The sequence below is a fragment of the Rhinopithecus roxellana genome, chromosome 10 (genome assembly GCF_007565055.1).
Source record: "Rhinopithecus roxellana isolate Shanxi Qingling chromosome 10, ASM756505v1, whole genome shotgun sequence".
Lineage (NCBI taxonomy): Eukaryota > Metazoa > Chordata > Mammalia > Primates > Cercopithecidae > Rhinopithecus > Rhinopithecus roxellana.
Genome location: NC_044558.1, coordinates 75,149,709 through 75,165,888, shown reverse-complemented (window position 1 = coordinate 75,165,888; position 16,180 = coordinate 75,149,709). Strand labels below are relative to the sequence as shown.

The 16,180-nt window shown below is 36.1% G+C and overlaps 1 protein-coding gene across 6 annotated transcripts in view; it reads right to left on the bottom strand.

Moving 5' to 3' along the window:
- Positions 1-16,180, bottom strand: part of KIF21A (kinesin family member 21A) — a 163,591-nt gene that overhangs the window by 63,628 nt on the left and 83,783 nt on the right. For all 6 annotated transcript variants that reach the window (XM_030939744.1, XM_030939746.1, XM_030939747.1 and 3 more), the window contains exons 4-11: positions 15,001-15,150; positions 14,147-14,281; positions 13,462-13,629; positions 10,203-10,318; positions 5,278-5,473; positions 4,378-4,567; positions 3,962-4,025; positions 192-395 (exon numbers count right to left, since the gene is read on the bottom strand). In XM_030939744.1, the coding sequence (XP_030795604.1) occupies positions 192-395; positions 3,962-4,025; positions 4,378-4,567; positions 5,278-5,473; positions 10,203-10,318; positions 13,462-13,629; positions 14,147-14,281; positions 15,001-15,150 (1,223 nt within the window). The remainder of the gene's footprint in view (positions 1-191; positions 396-3,961; positions 4,026-4,377; positions 4,568-5,277; positions 5,474-10,202; positions 10,319-13,461; positions 13,630-14,146; positions 14,282-15,000; positions 15,151-16,180) is intronic.

The following is a 16,180-nucleotide window of genomic DNA, read 5'->3' as shown; positions in this document are numbered from 1 at the left end:
CAATTAAATCTATTTTTCTTACACATAAGTAGAGATAAACCATGAAAAATACAGTTGTAGTTTCAGCTAACATAGTGATTTATTTCCTATACTAAGGTACTCATTAAACTATGTATGCTCTTTATAATTGCAAATTAAAATACCCTGAAAAGGAAATAGAGATTCATTTAGCAGTGATTTTATAATCCCACCTTTTTTTCTTCCTCTTTTCTTTTCTTTTCAACTTCTCTAAATCTTTCTTTGCTAGGTCTATAATTTCAATGGTTTCTTTGTCTGAGGATAGTATAGTAGGAGAAAAAGTTGATGATCCACTGAAATATGGCGCTCTTGCTGTGGCTCTTGTCAAGTTTTTTCGAAGGTTCTCATTCACTGCTTCACTTTCTAATAATTTTGCCCTAGCAAATAAAAATATATTTAAATAGGGAGCATTTTTCTCTGTGGATAAAAATACATAACATAAAGTATACCACACTACCACTTCTTAAGTGTACAGCTCTGTAGCACTAAGCAAATCTACACTGCTCTGCAACCGTCACCACCACCCATCTCCAGAAATTTTTCATCTTCCCTTACTGAGACTCTATACCCATTAAATATTAACTTCCCCCTCAGCCCTTTTATCTCAGCTCTGGCACCCATCATTCTACTTTCTGTCTCTATGAATATGACTGCTCTAGCAATAAGGCAGGAACATTTTAAATGAGTTAGTCTGCATGTTAAAAAGTTTTCCAAAATGCACTTCAACATGACTACAGGATAAGGATTTTTAAACTAAATAAAATTCTCAAAAAATAATAAAAATAATCACAAAAGAATGCTCACAAACACTAATGTTTAAAATTTTTTTCAAATTTCCTGATTGAATAATTATACATTTGCAACCATAATCTTAATACTCAAAAGAATTCTACATATTCAGATGTCAGTGGTAATTAGATTACTTGAATTCTGGCCAGTGGACATCAGTTGTCCTTGCTTGTAAACCTATTATTTAAACTTAAAAAATACACAAGCAGCATGCTCCCCTTAGTTTCAGTTCCTCATTCATCACACAATAGTAGCATTTCCAAAACTGTGCAAGGAATAAATTGTCAAATTTGCCCCAGACTGGCTGACAGACATCTGGCTCCTGAATATAGCATGGGAAAAGACAGTATCTCTAAGGAAACTTGAGTTTGATAATTAAAAAAATTCTTTTGTTTGCTCAAGCAGTCCTAATAATGACAGGAGAATAATGTACACACTGATCCTAACACGTGAAGACATCAAATCATGAAATCCTAAAAGAACCTAGATTATTGAGACTAAAAGGATTCAGAGAGTCCTCTAGGCCAATTCCCTTATTTCTATTTTATTTAAACCATCAAAAATACAACTATCTACTTACATATAATAGATTTTCAAGGTTAGTTTGGCACAATAGTGATTGAGATGGAAAAATAAGAAGAAAATACAACCTATCTCTCTCAACACTCTATTACTAAGCACCTTTGCCATATGTTCAAATATTTCAGAGAAAGATGCTAGATTATTTGCAACACTAAGCTCTAGAAGGCACAGTCAGCTCAGTGCTTTTTCATTGCCTACCAAAATTGTTCATTCTACTCTTGAAATAGTTGAGACAGACGGGGTCTCACTATGTTGCCCAGGCTGGTCTCAAGCTCCCAGCCTCAAGTGATCCTCCCACCTCAGCCTCCCAAAGTGTTGGGATTACAGGCATGGTCCACCCTACCTGGTCCTACACATTCTTTAATGAAATTGTTTTAGTATAAATGTGATACCATATGTGAGCAGAATAATTACAGTATTTTTAGATGGTTAAATAGCTGTGTACAAACTTCTAGGTTAATTAAATGACTTCAAAATTGTTTTAGAGAAAATTCACATAAAAACTCAAAGTTAAAATTCATGATTATCAAACAGTAGAAAAGTACAAACAATATATTACACTTTTCTATATTTTTAATTTGTAGCACAAAGCCTGGGTACCTAATAAGGAATGCTAAGAATGAATGAAAATATAATAAATCAGCTAACAATAATGATCTATATTTTAATGGGCTCCTTTATTATTATGTAATAAATAATGTGGGTATTTTATTTTAAAATTTACGTTTTTCACCTAATGCTAAAAGTCTGCATTTGGTAGGGGCATATCCAATGACTCTTTGATCCTAGTGCTAATAAAGGCCTTTTAGGGATTACCTCCACAAACTCCAGGGTACATTAACAGAATCTACTTTTTGTATGGCCTACAGGGAGACAAGTTGAGGATCTGGAACAAGGTATTAACCTATACCAGGAAAGATGTGATCAGCGATTGAACTCAGGGCTCATGAGTCATCTCTGTTCTCTAAATGGCTTAAGGAACGAATAGTCTTAACTCAGGACTTAGAAGAAGGAAGATATCAGATGCTACTTTTAGCCACTAGAAGGAGGGGAAGTGGTTCTGGCAGTTTTCTAGGAAATAAGGACATTAGTCAAGCAATTTGCCTAACAGTGACAAAAAGCCGAGGTACAACCTTAGAATACAGAGTGGAGGAAAGGAAAGAGAGACTAAGAACTGGAATAGGCAATCGGCTTTAACAATTGGCAAGTGCCAAAGAAATAAAAGCGATAAGAGAAGCAGCCTAGGAGCAGGAAGAGGATCTTCAAGAATTAAAAAACAGAGCTATCAGTTGTGTCTCAAGGAGTGGTAAAGATGGGGTCAACAAAATCAGGAAAGACTGGTCAGAGAACAAAGTTTTAGCAGTAGGCGAGGAACAGTACTGCCAACAAGTGGTAGAAACTGCAAGTCCAGGTTGGCTGCTGAGCAGAACTAGGATGCAGTGCCCAAAGGTCTCTGTCAAAAACGTGAAGCATGAAAAATTATATATATATGTACTATGCAAACATATATAATACATATGTACACACACACACACACACAGAATAAAATTATACTTGAATAACTATATTGCCACATCAGGATGTGTTTTCATTTGTTTTTGCTTTTTGAAACATTTAAGAGATCCAGTGTGCCTTGTGTAGCCAGAAACAGTGGCGATAGTACTTGCCACAGTTTGAGAACCTCTAGAATAGCCAGAGGAAGAGAAAGAGAACACAAATACAAGACAGGGTAACTGTCCCATTTGCTTATGTTCTACAAATAGTTAGCAGAAGTGAGATTTGAACTACTTAGATGCTCTGCCATGGAGCTGACTAGAGTTTTCCTTCAAGAAAAAAATAGCTCAGTCATCACAGCAAACCATGGAACCTGAAAATATTATTGACGTAACCTTCTTTCCCAACCCTATTCCCCGTCTACTCCCCTCCACATTCCTACACCAGGCATGGGCATCCTTTAACTAAATTCTGTCATTCTGTTTACTACATGTGATGATTTATGTATGCTGCCCAACCTAGAGTGTGAACTCTTTATGTCATGCTTGCCCCCAGCCCCAGTCATGGTATTGACATATGCAAGTATGTGTGGCATGTTGTATGAAATGTGAATAGATGTACCACAGAGAGGCAGGCAAATTAGTAGGTATGCCATGATTTACATGTAGGAATAGCTAAAGATATAAAAGAGAACAGGAGATTCAAAAAATTGGAGATGACGTGTAGATATTGATCTATTCCCAAGTGATGAGGAAAGAGGCATATGAAGGAAAGGCATCAAAGATAACTTCAGCAACATAAATTTTGCCTGTTTCATATGTCAAGTTAGGTAAGCACCCAATATTGGGATATAGCAGTAAGAGTAGGAGAATAATACGGGAAGAGAGGGGAGAAAAGGAGCTTGGAATATGACATCAAGGGAAAGGTAAGTAACAAGTCTCCTAAAGTTAACCTAACCAAAGGGCTGAAATATCACCATGGACAACTGCCAAACAATAAGCTCAACAAACAGAAATATTATAACATTGCAAAATCCAAAAAACCATATGCATTATATGTTACAGAACATGAACTATACCTGAGATCTTCGATTTCTTTTATATAACTATGAATCATATTACTAATCTCCTCATTTCCTTCACCTGAAAGACAAAATATGAAATAAAAATTTTCCTTTAAATTAAGACTTCAACAAAACAGGAGAAAAAAAAAGTCGGGAAACAAAACAGTAATTTTTTAAAACACAACGCTTGCAGCAAATTTTCTACCCTTTATTAGATGGGCAGACCAAAAGATAGTATTATTATAAAGGGAATATTTTGTTTATATAAGAATTTATTATTTTTTGAAATTAGGTATTTAGCTTAAAACCACAGACTGTATACACAGAGACTGGCATTTCTATTTCAACTATGCTAGGTAATTAGTGAACACAAAGAATGTTCCCTACCCTCCAGAAGTTAATCCCTCACTTATCCCACCCTACCCGCATACCTGCTCTGGCAAGAACATGGTTGGCCTGATCACTAACAAGCTGTGTAATTCTGGACCTCAATGCATCAACTGTCTCTTGCATGGCTTTAATTCTTACACGCAGGTTATTATTTTCAGTCTGTAGCATAGCATTCTCATGGAACATGTCATTGATGCTTTCCACACCCTCTTCGTCAATTATTCTTTTACCCTAGTAAAGGAAAACAATGTCCTTGTTGCTTGAGGAGTCAAAAACACAAGAGTTTTGCTTAAGGATACTCTATAACTATACGTTCTCCAACCAAGAGCGCTTTTATCTTACCAACCCCAAGGCAAAAGAAATCCTTTCGCCTCTAGCAGAACACTCCACAGTGTATTTGTTACTAAAGAAATTGATTAGCCAGGTGCAGTGGCTCATACTTGTAATCCCAGCACTTTGGGAGACCAAAGTGGACAGATCCCCTGAGGTCAGGAGTTCAAGACCAGCCTGGCCAACATGGTGAAACTCCATCTCTATTAAAAATACAAAACTCAGCCAGGTGTGGTGGCGGGTGCTTATAATCCCAGCTACTCAAGAGGCTGAGGCAGGAGAATCATTTGAACCTGGGAGGAGGAATTGCAGTGAGCTGAGATCACACCACTGCACTCCAGCCTGGGTGATAGAGGGAGACTCCATCTCAAAAAAAAAAAAAAAAAAATGGGTAGGAAAGCTTTTGAACAAACAGTTGTTAGGTTAGACTGAACATAGTTAAAGACTGCCCTGCCCACAAGGAAAACTAGAGACTCCTACCTCCAAAAGGAAGGAGGACACTATTATGACAACAAAGAGATTCCAGACACACGTATGTGTAAGGCATTATTGTGTTCAGAAAGTGCCAGCCTTAGATGTATCACAAAATGCAGTCAAACGCATTAGCTTACTGTTTTGTACTCCATGAGCTCCACCTGAAGTCGTGTGATTTCACTACGAAGTGCATTGATTTGCTGACTAGCTCTGTCCTGATTGATCATCACCTTATTCTTGATATTTCTAGCTCGATTGGCATATTTCAGGGTGTTTAACGTTTCCATAAAGTCTCTGTCTGAAGGGCTGACACATGCTATCATGATTGTTTGGCTGAAAGTTACAAATAATAGTTAGGCTTACAGATAAAAGCACCTAAAATGCTAAAATGATCATTTTTAAACGCCTGACATTTGAATAGTATCTTCTCTTCAAGATACCAAAATATTGAGCAAATTTAAAAGCCCCTGTACTTTAAGACTATCTTAAAAAAAAAGATTTTGTTTACTTTGGGGAAATACATTGATATTATTCACCTTTGACCTTGAGAAAGTATAAACACATACATTTATTTCTTACCTCTTTGCTAAAAAGATTTAAAGCAGTGCACGCAGTAACTCTAAAAGTAAACTGACCACAATATATTATATTGAAAATAAAAACCACTTCTTTCATTATTCATTTATTCTTTCAGTATTTTAAAAACTTATTCGTAATCACCTGTATGCTGACTTTTGATGTCAGCAAAGAATTGTACACAAAATCGAATCACATTGGAACAAGACGAGTACTTAGTATATTCTTGTGTTTCATTATATAAACTGTCATTTGTGATTGAATGATCAGAGTTCCAGTTTCTGGCCAGATTACACAGGAAAAGTGGGAAACATTACTATATGGTCATGCTAAATTGATTTAGCCACCAAAGATTAGGATAGTGAAATGCTAAGTATGCCCCAATTAGTATGTTTGTCAATAAAGCAGACATGGAGATTCTAATAGACACTCACAAACTAACTAAAAAATGTGCAGGAACTGCAATTAAGGAGCAGTCTACTTATCCTGGTAGAAAAATCAATGCCTATCAATCATAATCTTAGCCTCCTAGTCTCCTGCTTCCAATCTTTTCTTTCCACAATAATCTCAACACAGTACTCGTAGGTACCCCTTGTCCCATTCCACACCTTTTCCCTACAACTCTTGCTTACTCTTACTGTTACTATTATTCAACAATCAACTAAGGTATCACCTAATCCAAGAACCAAATCCTCAGTTTGTACCCTTTCTGCCTCCTCACACTTTTTGCATATCTCTTTTGCATTCATTATATTATTATTATATTGAAATTTTCTAGACCCCAAAACTCTTAGACTTTAAATTCCTAAAGGACAGGGATTATCAAGTTTTATTTATCAGTGTACTTCTAAACATATAACACAACATTTGAACCAATATTAGGTCATTAACAATTGTTTGTGGTGTGTGTCATGTGTACATAATATTTACTGGGGGTCAGAAAGTTAAAATAATTCATGCCATTTTAGTTTTCTCTTTTGACAAAGAGAATAACATAATTCAGTAAGCGTGAGGATTATGGATGCTGATTAGAGAATAGGGAAATTTGAAGTGTGGGCCCCAGTCTAGCACCGGTCTGCAGATTATTTTTACTTACGTAAAATTGGGGAAAATAAATTTATATTAGCCTTCTTTGATCCATAACACCTTGAGTAAGCACAGGTACATACACCTATTTCTCATTTCTTTACAAAAAATGTGTAAAGTAGTGCAGAAATTGCAAGTAAGCACTTTAGAAACTTCCACAACACTGGAACTTCCTGTAATCAATGACCTCCTCTCATTGAATGTAGATCAGTTCAAGTGTTTTCAAACTCCCATGGTGAGTCACAAATGGGGCAAGCTCTGTATGGTCATGCACAATATTAACCTACCACAAATTGGAAAGAAGAGAAGGACTCGCCTTTAACAAATATTTTGAGAAGTGCTGGGATCAAGGGCTTAAAGGAATGAGAGGAACTGGCAAAGATCAACTGTATAGGGAAAATGTCATATATTAAACAAAATCCAAAATACATAAATTTCACCAATGATTCTGTTTATGAAAAACTCAAAGAAAATATTAAAGCTATTTATTTTAAAAGTTCACACAAAAACCACAATTCTGTTTTAAAGTTAACTATATCACTTAAATATTTTATTACATTTTATATTTCCAACAAATTAAGTTATACTATACATCTGGAAGAAAATACATCACAATGTTAGCAGTAGTTACTTCCAGGTATTAGAAATATAACTGATTTTTTTTTTTTTTTTTTTTTTTTTTTTTGAGATGGAGTCTCACTCTGTCACCCAGACTGGAGTGTAGTGGCACAATCTCAGCTCACTGCAACCTCCATCTTCTGGGTTCAAGTGATTCTCCTGCCTCAGCCTCCCAAGTAGCTGGGACTACAGGTGCCCACCACCATGCCCAGCTAATTTTTGTGTTTTTGTTAGTAGAGATGGGGTTTTGCCATGTCGGCCAGGCTGGTCTTGAACTCCTGACCTCAGGTGATCCACCCACCTAGGCCTCAAAGTACTGGGATTACAGCTGTGAGCCACTGTGCCCAGCCAGAAATATAACTGATTTTTATTCATGCTTTATACTTCCCTGTATTTTCCAGAATTTTTGCCATAAACTGGTTATGATGTTTATTAAACACTGTAAACGTAAAAAAGCCAGCTCAACTTTTTTAAAAGACACTAAATTATGCACATAAACATATGGGGCTTATTTTCAAAAATATCTAATTTTTCTTTTAAGATTAATTTGTATAAACTTCAAAAAATGAAGATATTTTGCTCTCCAAGGCTTACACAAAGTACAGTGCTTTTGCACTAGGAACGCAATCCTAAAATTTAAGCAAAAATTGAGGCACACGAAGAAAGGAATTAGAAGGGGTCATCTCCTTTGAGAGATTACTACCCATTAAGGAAATGGGTGAGGAACATGAGACTATTTAGCTGTACCTAAAACTCAACAGAAATTCAAGACTCACAGTGAAAAGACTTTAGACCACTTGCAAGGCAAGCAAACTTTCAAAAGTATTGAAGTTTCCAAGAGTTAAACTTGTAAGGGGAGGACATTTATCATCTCTGCTTTGTTTTATAGTTAAGAAATAAATATAGGAAAAAGCGACAATTTAGAAAACCTGAAAAAATTAACACTTGGCTGAAAAAATGAAAATTTTTATTCTGTTATAATAAGACCCCTCTTGATACTGAAAATTAAACTGAAAATGTAGAACACAAGCAAGAAATACATTATAGTGGAAAGAAAACTGCATTCATACATAGGATGTGCTGGAAGAGACATGAGTTAAGACAAATGCCAATATTACATAAAAAGAAGAAACATTAAAATGACAATGTTGTATTCTACAAAACAGAACTTTATTTCTTTTTTCTTTGAGACGGAGTCTTGCTCTGTCGCCCAGGCTGGAGTGCAGTGGTGCCATCTCGGCTCTCTGCAAGCTCCGCCTCCTGGATTCATGCCATTCTCCTGACTCAGTCTCCCTAGTAGCTGGGACTACAGGCGCCCACCACTATGCCCGGCTAATTTTTTGTATTTTTAGTAGAGACAGGGTTTCACCGTGTTGGGTAGGATGGTCTCGATATCCTGACCTCGTGATCTATCAGCCTCGGCCTCCCAAAGTGCTGGGATTACAGGTGTGAGCCACCACGGCAAGCCAAAACAGAACTTTATTCCTAAACCAAATGGATTATAAACTTAAAAGGATTTAATACTATCCAAAATTATTTGGATAATAGTTGTTGATACAGTGTGGATCTGTGCCCTTGCACAAATCTCATGTCAAATTATAATCCCCAATGTTGGAGGTGAGGCCTTGCAGGAGGTGATTAGAGGTTGGGGCAAATTTCCCTCTTGGAACTATTCTCATGATAGAGTTCTCAGAGGATCTGGTTGTTTAAAAGTGTGTGGCACCTCCCTCTTCTTCCTCCTGCTCCAGTCCTGTGAAGTGATCACTCTCCCTTTGCCTTCTACCATGACTGTAAGTTTCCTGTGGCCTCCCTAGAAGCCAAGCAGATGCCAGAATCATGCTTTCTGTAGAGCCTATAGAACTGTGAGCCAATTAAACCTCTTTTCTGTATAAATTACCCAGTCTCAGGTCTTTATGGCAGTGCAAGAACGAACTAACACAGTTGTTCAAAAAGAAACCTTGTAAGTTTAAATACTAGATTTCTTGTATAGCATCTAATAATCTTTTCAGTAAATATGATGTTACATTATTGCAAACACTGTAAAATAGATTCACTGTGGTTGTTGGTAACTTGTTGAATTGTGCTATGATTGAATTTAAATGCCAAAAATGTTTCCATTTGTAAAGCCAACATGTTTACAGAAGGGAAAATATTACCCACTCCCCCCACAAAAAAAAGAGTTGAAAAAACATATCAGAATGATGCAAGGTATGAGAAAGAAGAATGTCAGTGATACTGGCAAAGTTAAAAACCAGACAACACTCTGTATTTCATTCAGTGGACATTAAGAAGATTTTTCTACATATAGAAAAAATTTGAATTTTTAGAAGATTTTGTAAAAAAAAAAAAGAAGTACCAATAATATTTAAATTACCTTGTAATTACTTAGAAAACAGTATTTACTTTTTCAACAAAATTGTATTAGGTATCTACTCTGTGCTAAGTACTTAAAGCAGAAGCTATGATAAGAGAGAAAGTCTACATACTATTGACTTCATATATAAGCTAAGTGACCTTGAATAAATTACTTAACCTCTCTAGATTTCATTTTCCTTATCTAGAAAATAGAATAATAATACCTACACCTCAAGGGATGCTAGAAGGATTATGTGAAATAATATACAAAATTATTCACACATTTCAGATTCTTAACAGTATAAGGATTAGTTCCTCATCCTATTAGTTTGCTTTATAATAAAAGTAGTTCTTATAAATCACCTTACAAGCTTACTTAATAATGAATAATCAAAACGCTGAGTAAAGGATAATCATCTACGCATACCTATTACCCCCAAGGGAATCCTGTAGTAGTCTTGTTAGCTTGGAATCTCTGTAGGGGACATGTGTGGCCCTCTTGCTCTTGTCTCCCAAGGCACTAATTACATTGCCAAGCGCCAACTAAAAGAAAGAGAACGAAAGACAGCAAAATGATACAAATTTATTAATTATAACATTTTTAAATAAAGAAAGCTTACAGAGAATAATATAGAGACATAATATAATTAAGAATATTTGTGTTTGGTTTTGTTTTACATTTGTAATCATGGTTATAGATGTTTGCATTACTGATGGCTAGTGTGAGCAACATTTTGGATAATGTTTATCTTGTAGGTGATAATTCAGTGACAGTAGGAAAAACAGCAGGGTCGCAGGAGGAGTGACTACAGAGTTCTGTAATTTGACTAGTTTTTAAATAATTGGATGTTAACACATATATTATTGTATTTATTTATTTATTTATTTATTTATTTATTTATTTATTGAGGCGGGGTCTCACTCTGTTGCCCAGGCTGGAGTGCAGTGTTGTGATCCCAGCTCACTGCAACATCCACCTCCCAGGTTCAAGCTATTCTCCTGCCTCAACCTCCCAAGTAGCTGGGACTACAGGCACACACCACCACGCCTAGCTGATTTTTGTATTTTCAGTAGAGATGGGGTTTTCCCATGTTGGTCAGGCTGGTCTCAAACTCCTGACCTCAGGTGATCCACCCACCTTGGCCTCCCAAAGTGCTGGGATAATAGGAGTGAGCCACCGCACCCAGCCCATCTTATTGTATTTCTAAGGATAGATATACTTGCATAGGAATACCTTGTTCAGAGAAATAATACTGATTTTTTTGCTGTGATTAAAGAAGGTTTTCTTTTTCCATGGGAACTGTATTGCAAAATGAAAATTCACATCAAACTGTTAAACTAACTAAACATTTTATTTTTCATTGAGTTGAAGAGAAGAATTTGTAACATGAATGGACAATTTTCTGGGGACATAACCTGATGCTTTGATAATTCTAGGGATAACTAAAGTTGTCAATCTTATTTCTATTTCAAAGAATTAGTACTTAGTACTATAGTACTAATATACACATAAGGTATTATATGTAGTACTAATATATATGTAACCATGACTTTATTAGGAAAAACAGACCATGCAGGGAGTGGCAACAGGATCACACTTTGTCATCATTCCCCCTTTCCAGAGCGGCTACTGTCATAAGCAATGGTAATACTGAAACTCTACTAGATAGGTCTCAACATGCTTCAAGAGCCTAAAGAGGAAAACAAAGCAATGGTTTTTGTCTTTTCCTGACAACATAAATGTAAATACCACCATGACTGTATCTCCTAAGAAACGCAAAACAATACACAAAGTCCAGAATCCAGGCATGCCGTTTTACACAACATTCATCCACATGGTTGGACCATCAAGATGAGTATTGGAGTTGGAAGGTCTGGCTCTTTCTAATCAGCCTTGGTTGATCATTTCCCCACAGAAGGGTCATAATCATATAGAAGCAAATATTGGGGGGTGATTAATGGGAGGAAAGCAGACACCACACACTCTGAAACTGCCTTTGCAAAATTCGTATCAGTGAGAAAAGCATGACAGTGAGGAAGATCCGACCTAATCCACTCCATCTTGCCTTTAATCTCTAAACTGCCCTTGTTCCTTCCTATGCTGAGCTAACTAAAGGAGGAATTTAGTTTATAGTTTAAAGAATTTTGAAAAGATGATAACAGCCTTTTCCTGAAACAACCCTTCTTGTTCCCTGGGGACCAGCAAGCCTTTGTAAAACTAACAAATTGGCCACAAGATTATTAGAAATTATGATTTAAGAGTCATGCAGCCAGAGGCCACGAGATTCCTAACCTCCCCAATTGCTCCTATGGATAAGATCAGTATTGTAAAACCTAAGATTGGTGTTTGGATATTTTTTCAGACCCTGCATTCTGATGCACCAGCTGGCACCATGCAGACTGGTAATCTAGCTCAACCAGTTCTGTAATCCCACCTAGGAACAGAAGACAGCAAGAAGAACCCACTGAGACACCCTATGATTTCACCTCCACTCCCCACTCTCTTAGTCCCCTCATTCACCAAATTATACTTTAAAAACCGCAGTCTCTGAATTTTTGGAGAGACTAATTTGAGTAATAAAACTCCAGTCTTCCATTTAGCTGGCTCTGTGTGCGTTAAACTTTTCCTCTATCACAATTCCCCCACCTTGATAAATCAGCTCTATCTGGGCAGCGGGCAAAAAGAATCCATTGGGTAGTTACAACTCTGATGCTACTGGCGTCACAGAAATTTAGGGATGTCATTACATTTGTGCAGGCACAAATTTCCAGTTTTGTAATGAAGATAATAAGAACATTTTAATGCACAAAACTTTGCTCTAAAATATTTCCTTCCATATAATGAAGCTTTATGCTAACTAAATCACAACTTTTCCAATCAAAATGCCATTAAGTGGCATGGTATTAAAGTTAATTTTCAATATAACCTAGTAAAAGTATCACTTTTAAAAAATCATTACCAAAAACAATTATAATTTCCAAAGTCAGTAAAATGACTGTCATAAAATATTATCAAAAGGCTACTTTGAAGGTCTTCACCCATGAAATAGCTTAATATTAAATCTTGGGCCAAGCGCAGTGGCTCATGCCTGTAATCCCAGCCCTTTGCGAGGCTGAGGTGAGTGAACCGCATGAGCCCAGAAGTTTGAGACCAGCCTGGGCAATGTGGCAAAACCCCATCTCTACAAAAAATACAAAAATTATCTGGGTGTGGTGGTGCTGGCCTGTGGTCCCAGCTACTAGGGAAACTGAAGTGGGAAGATCAATTGAGCCCGTGAGGTCAAGGCTACAGTGAGCCGTGACCGTACCACTGTACTCCAGAGTAGGTGACACCGTAAGACCCTATTTAAAAAAAAATAAAAGATAAAAATAAATAAATAAATTGATTTTGACAATATATTGTTAAATGTGGAAAGAATTTTTCAAATAATTTGTATATCTATAATTTTATGCACATACAAATTTTAGTACAACTAAATTTATACACATGAAGAAAATCTGTAATATAAAAAAGAGAAAAAAGCGTGAGGAGATCAGAGATTCAGTGCATTACTAATAACTGTTCTATAATTTTCATTTCTCAGTTCAGTGTCTGAAGGATTTCCATATGGATATTATAAATTACAAAAGACAAAAGGAAAATAGAAAAGCTCTGATATATTCTCAGCACAAAGCCTTAATCTTACAAGTCCACAGTTGATAGAAATGCCTTCTTTTGCCCTCTCGCCTGTAGCTCCAGTACGCTTCAATCTTTCTGACCCTGCGAGATCAACAAAATGGAACTTTGCAGTCAGGGTTTCAAATTCATTCATCTGTGCTGATTCAGAAATAATTTTATTATCAGTTGCACTGTCCTGAAATTAAGAAAAATAATTGAATATATTTTATTAATGTAACATTAAATATCCTCCTACTCTACCTTGAGCTCATCCCACATACACATATAGGCACAACCAAATAAATAGGCAGAAAGCCAAATAAATAATATATTCAAAAAATGTCTGCTGGCAATTAGAAATTTAAAGGCAGAAAAAGCCTGGATGTTCAGAACTCAACTATTATCAACTGAGGCTTTGCTTATGCTAATGAAGGGAAAACTACAGCATATAATCCTCAAAAGCAAAGGGTCTCAGGTGATGACATCCAACACATGGCCACAGCATCCTTTTTGTTTTTTCAGACATATATATAATTTTTTATTTCAAAATCTTACATGGCTGACCAGCTTCAACTTAACTAGGATCAGAAGAGGAAATCAGAAAAAGGAATGACTAAATTAACTGAATTTGGCTCAAATATATTCTCACAGAATTCATGTGGTTTTAGGGAGATAAAAATTGAAAGTTTAAGAAATTAGAATTGATAACTCACAGCATCAATTTGGGGACACACTCTGGTTTGACACACATGAATGGTAAAAATGGCATGTGAACGAGAGCTCTGAACATTCATCTGGGTACTGGCAGTTGTCCGGGATAAAGCACCCAACTTCAAACACTGCATCATCTGAAAAAGGGGAAGAAACAAAGGACTTTACTTGAACAATAAACAAGATACTATACAATCTAAAGTCTGAGGTAATGGCTAAAACCCACCATGTTAAGGGATATAAAAGATGTGGAATTTCACATTACTAGTTTAGTTACAGGCACTTTTTGAGATGAACTTCTCAGTATAATAGTGTATTATTTTTTAAATAGAAGAAAACACTGAGATTCCATTGTTTGCCATTTGCTGACATTTGCAGCTTCCATTCCAAAACTGTTACAGTAGAACACTCTGGTACAAACTGAGCAATAACTTGAATTATTCAGGCTCTTCTCTATCTTCTGTTAAAACTATTTTCTGTAATCTTTCTCAACAATCTCCCTCTAGGAGCCATGATACAGTTCTACATAGGTTAAAGCAAAAAGTACAAAAGTATTGTGGTCTCATTCTTCACCATCAATTGTCTAACCCTCTTTCTCTAGCTGTGAATGAAAGCTATTCATAAATTTTCTTAGATTCTTTTGATGCTATGACAAATATGCTGACTTTATCATAACCCTGATATTTTTATACTAATATTCTGATTTTTAAAATGTGAGGAAAGAAGACAAGATTTTAATTCCATGTCATGCTTCAGGATATAAATTTCATATCTTGATCTTAAGCAGACTACCAGCAAAGCTCACTATTTAAACAAAGCCAGCTATGCTCTGTTTTAACTACAATACAAATATTACCTCTGATTCTGTATTCACAGTACGTGTTGTAACGCCCACAGTATAAATTCCTCCAGTTGAATCTTCATGAATTCTTATACTTGATTTTTTATTTTTTGCATCAATATCACGAGTGGTATCAAATAAGTCAAGGACCTCTTCATTATAGAGCTATCAAAAAAATATTAGAAATCTAATTTTAGCAGAAATTGTCTGGGTAGTTGTCATAACAACATATTACATAATGTTTTCCTTCATACAGATTTTTAAAGTACTTCAAACTGACACATATTTTTTCAAAATAACACATAAAAATGAATGAGGCTATTATTACAACAATTATAAGCAAATGCCAGATTTATTTACAAGAGTAAAAACAGTAAGTGACTTAATCATGACTAATGGGTTGAGAACTAGCTAAAATGATCTAATAATCCTTTGCAAGAGATAATTAAATATTTACAAATACAAGCAAACCTTAGAAACATGTGCCAAATGTAGACAAATCTTAAGCTTCAGAATATTTAAAGAATTTTTACTACTTCAGCTAAAAACATATTTCCTATTGACCTGAAACCTTTGTTAACGAGTTGAAAAATTAACACTTAGCATGTTTGCAAGGTCAGCAACAGTATTAGTGTTCCTGTACCAATAGAGGCTGAAGAAACCCAGATACCTCCTTAAAAGAGGATACACACACCTGTTTTTCTATCAATATGTTTTAAAGTTACAATGCCTAACATCATTTTAGAGGGTGAAAGGGAAGATGGAATAACACTGTTTCTTTTCTTCTTTTATCATCATTTACTTTCCTTGGGAACACACAGTTATATTCTCTTTGGTTTTTACTAAATAAGAATGTCGGCCGGGCGCGGTGGCTCAAGCCTGTAATCCCAGCACTTTGGGAGGCCGAGACGGGCGGATCACGAGGTCAGGAGATCGAGACCATCCTGGCTAACACGGTGAAACCCCGTCTCTACTAAAAATACAAAAACTAGCCGGGCGAAGTGGCGGGCGCCTGTAGTCCCAGCTACTCGGGAGGCTGAGGCAGGAGAATGGCGTAAACTCGGGAGGCGGAGCTTGCAGTGAGCTGAGATCTGGCCACTGCACTCCAGTCCGGGCGACAGAGCGAGACTCCGCCTCAAAAAAAAAAAAAAAAAAAAAAAAAAAAAAAAAAAAAAAAAAAGAATGTCCATTAAAA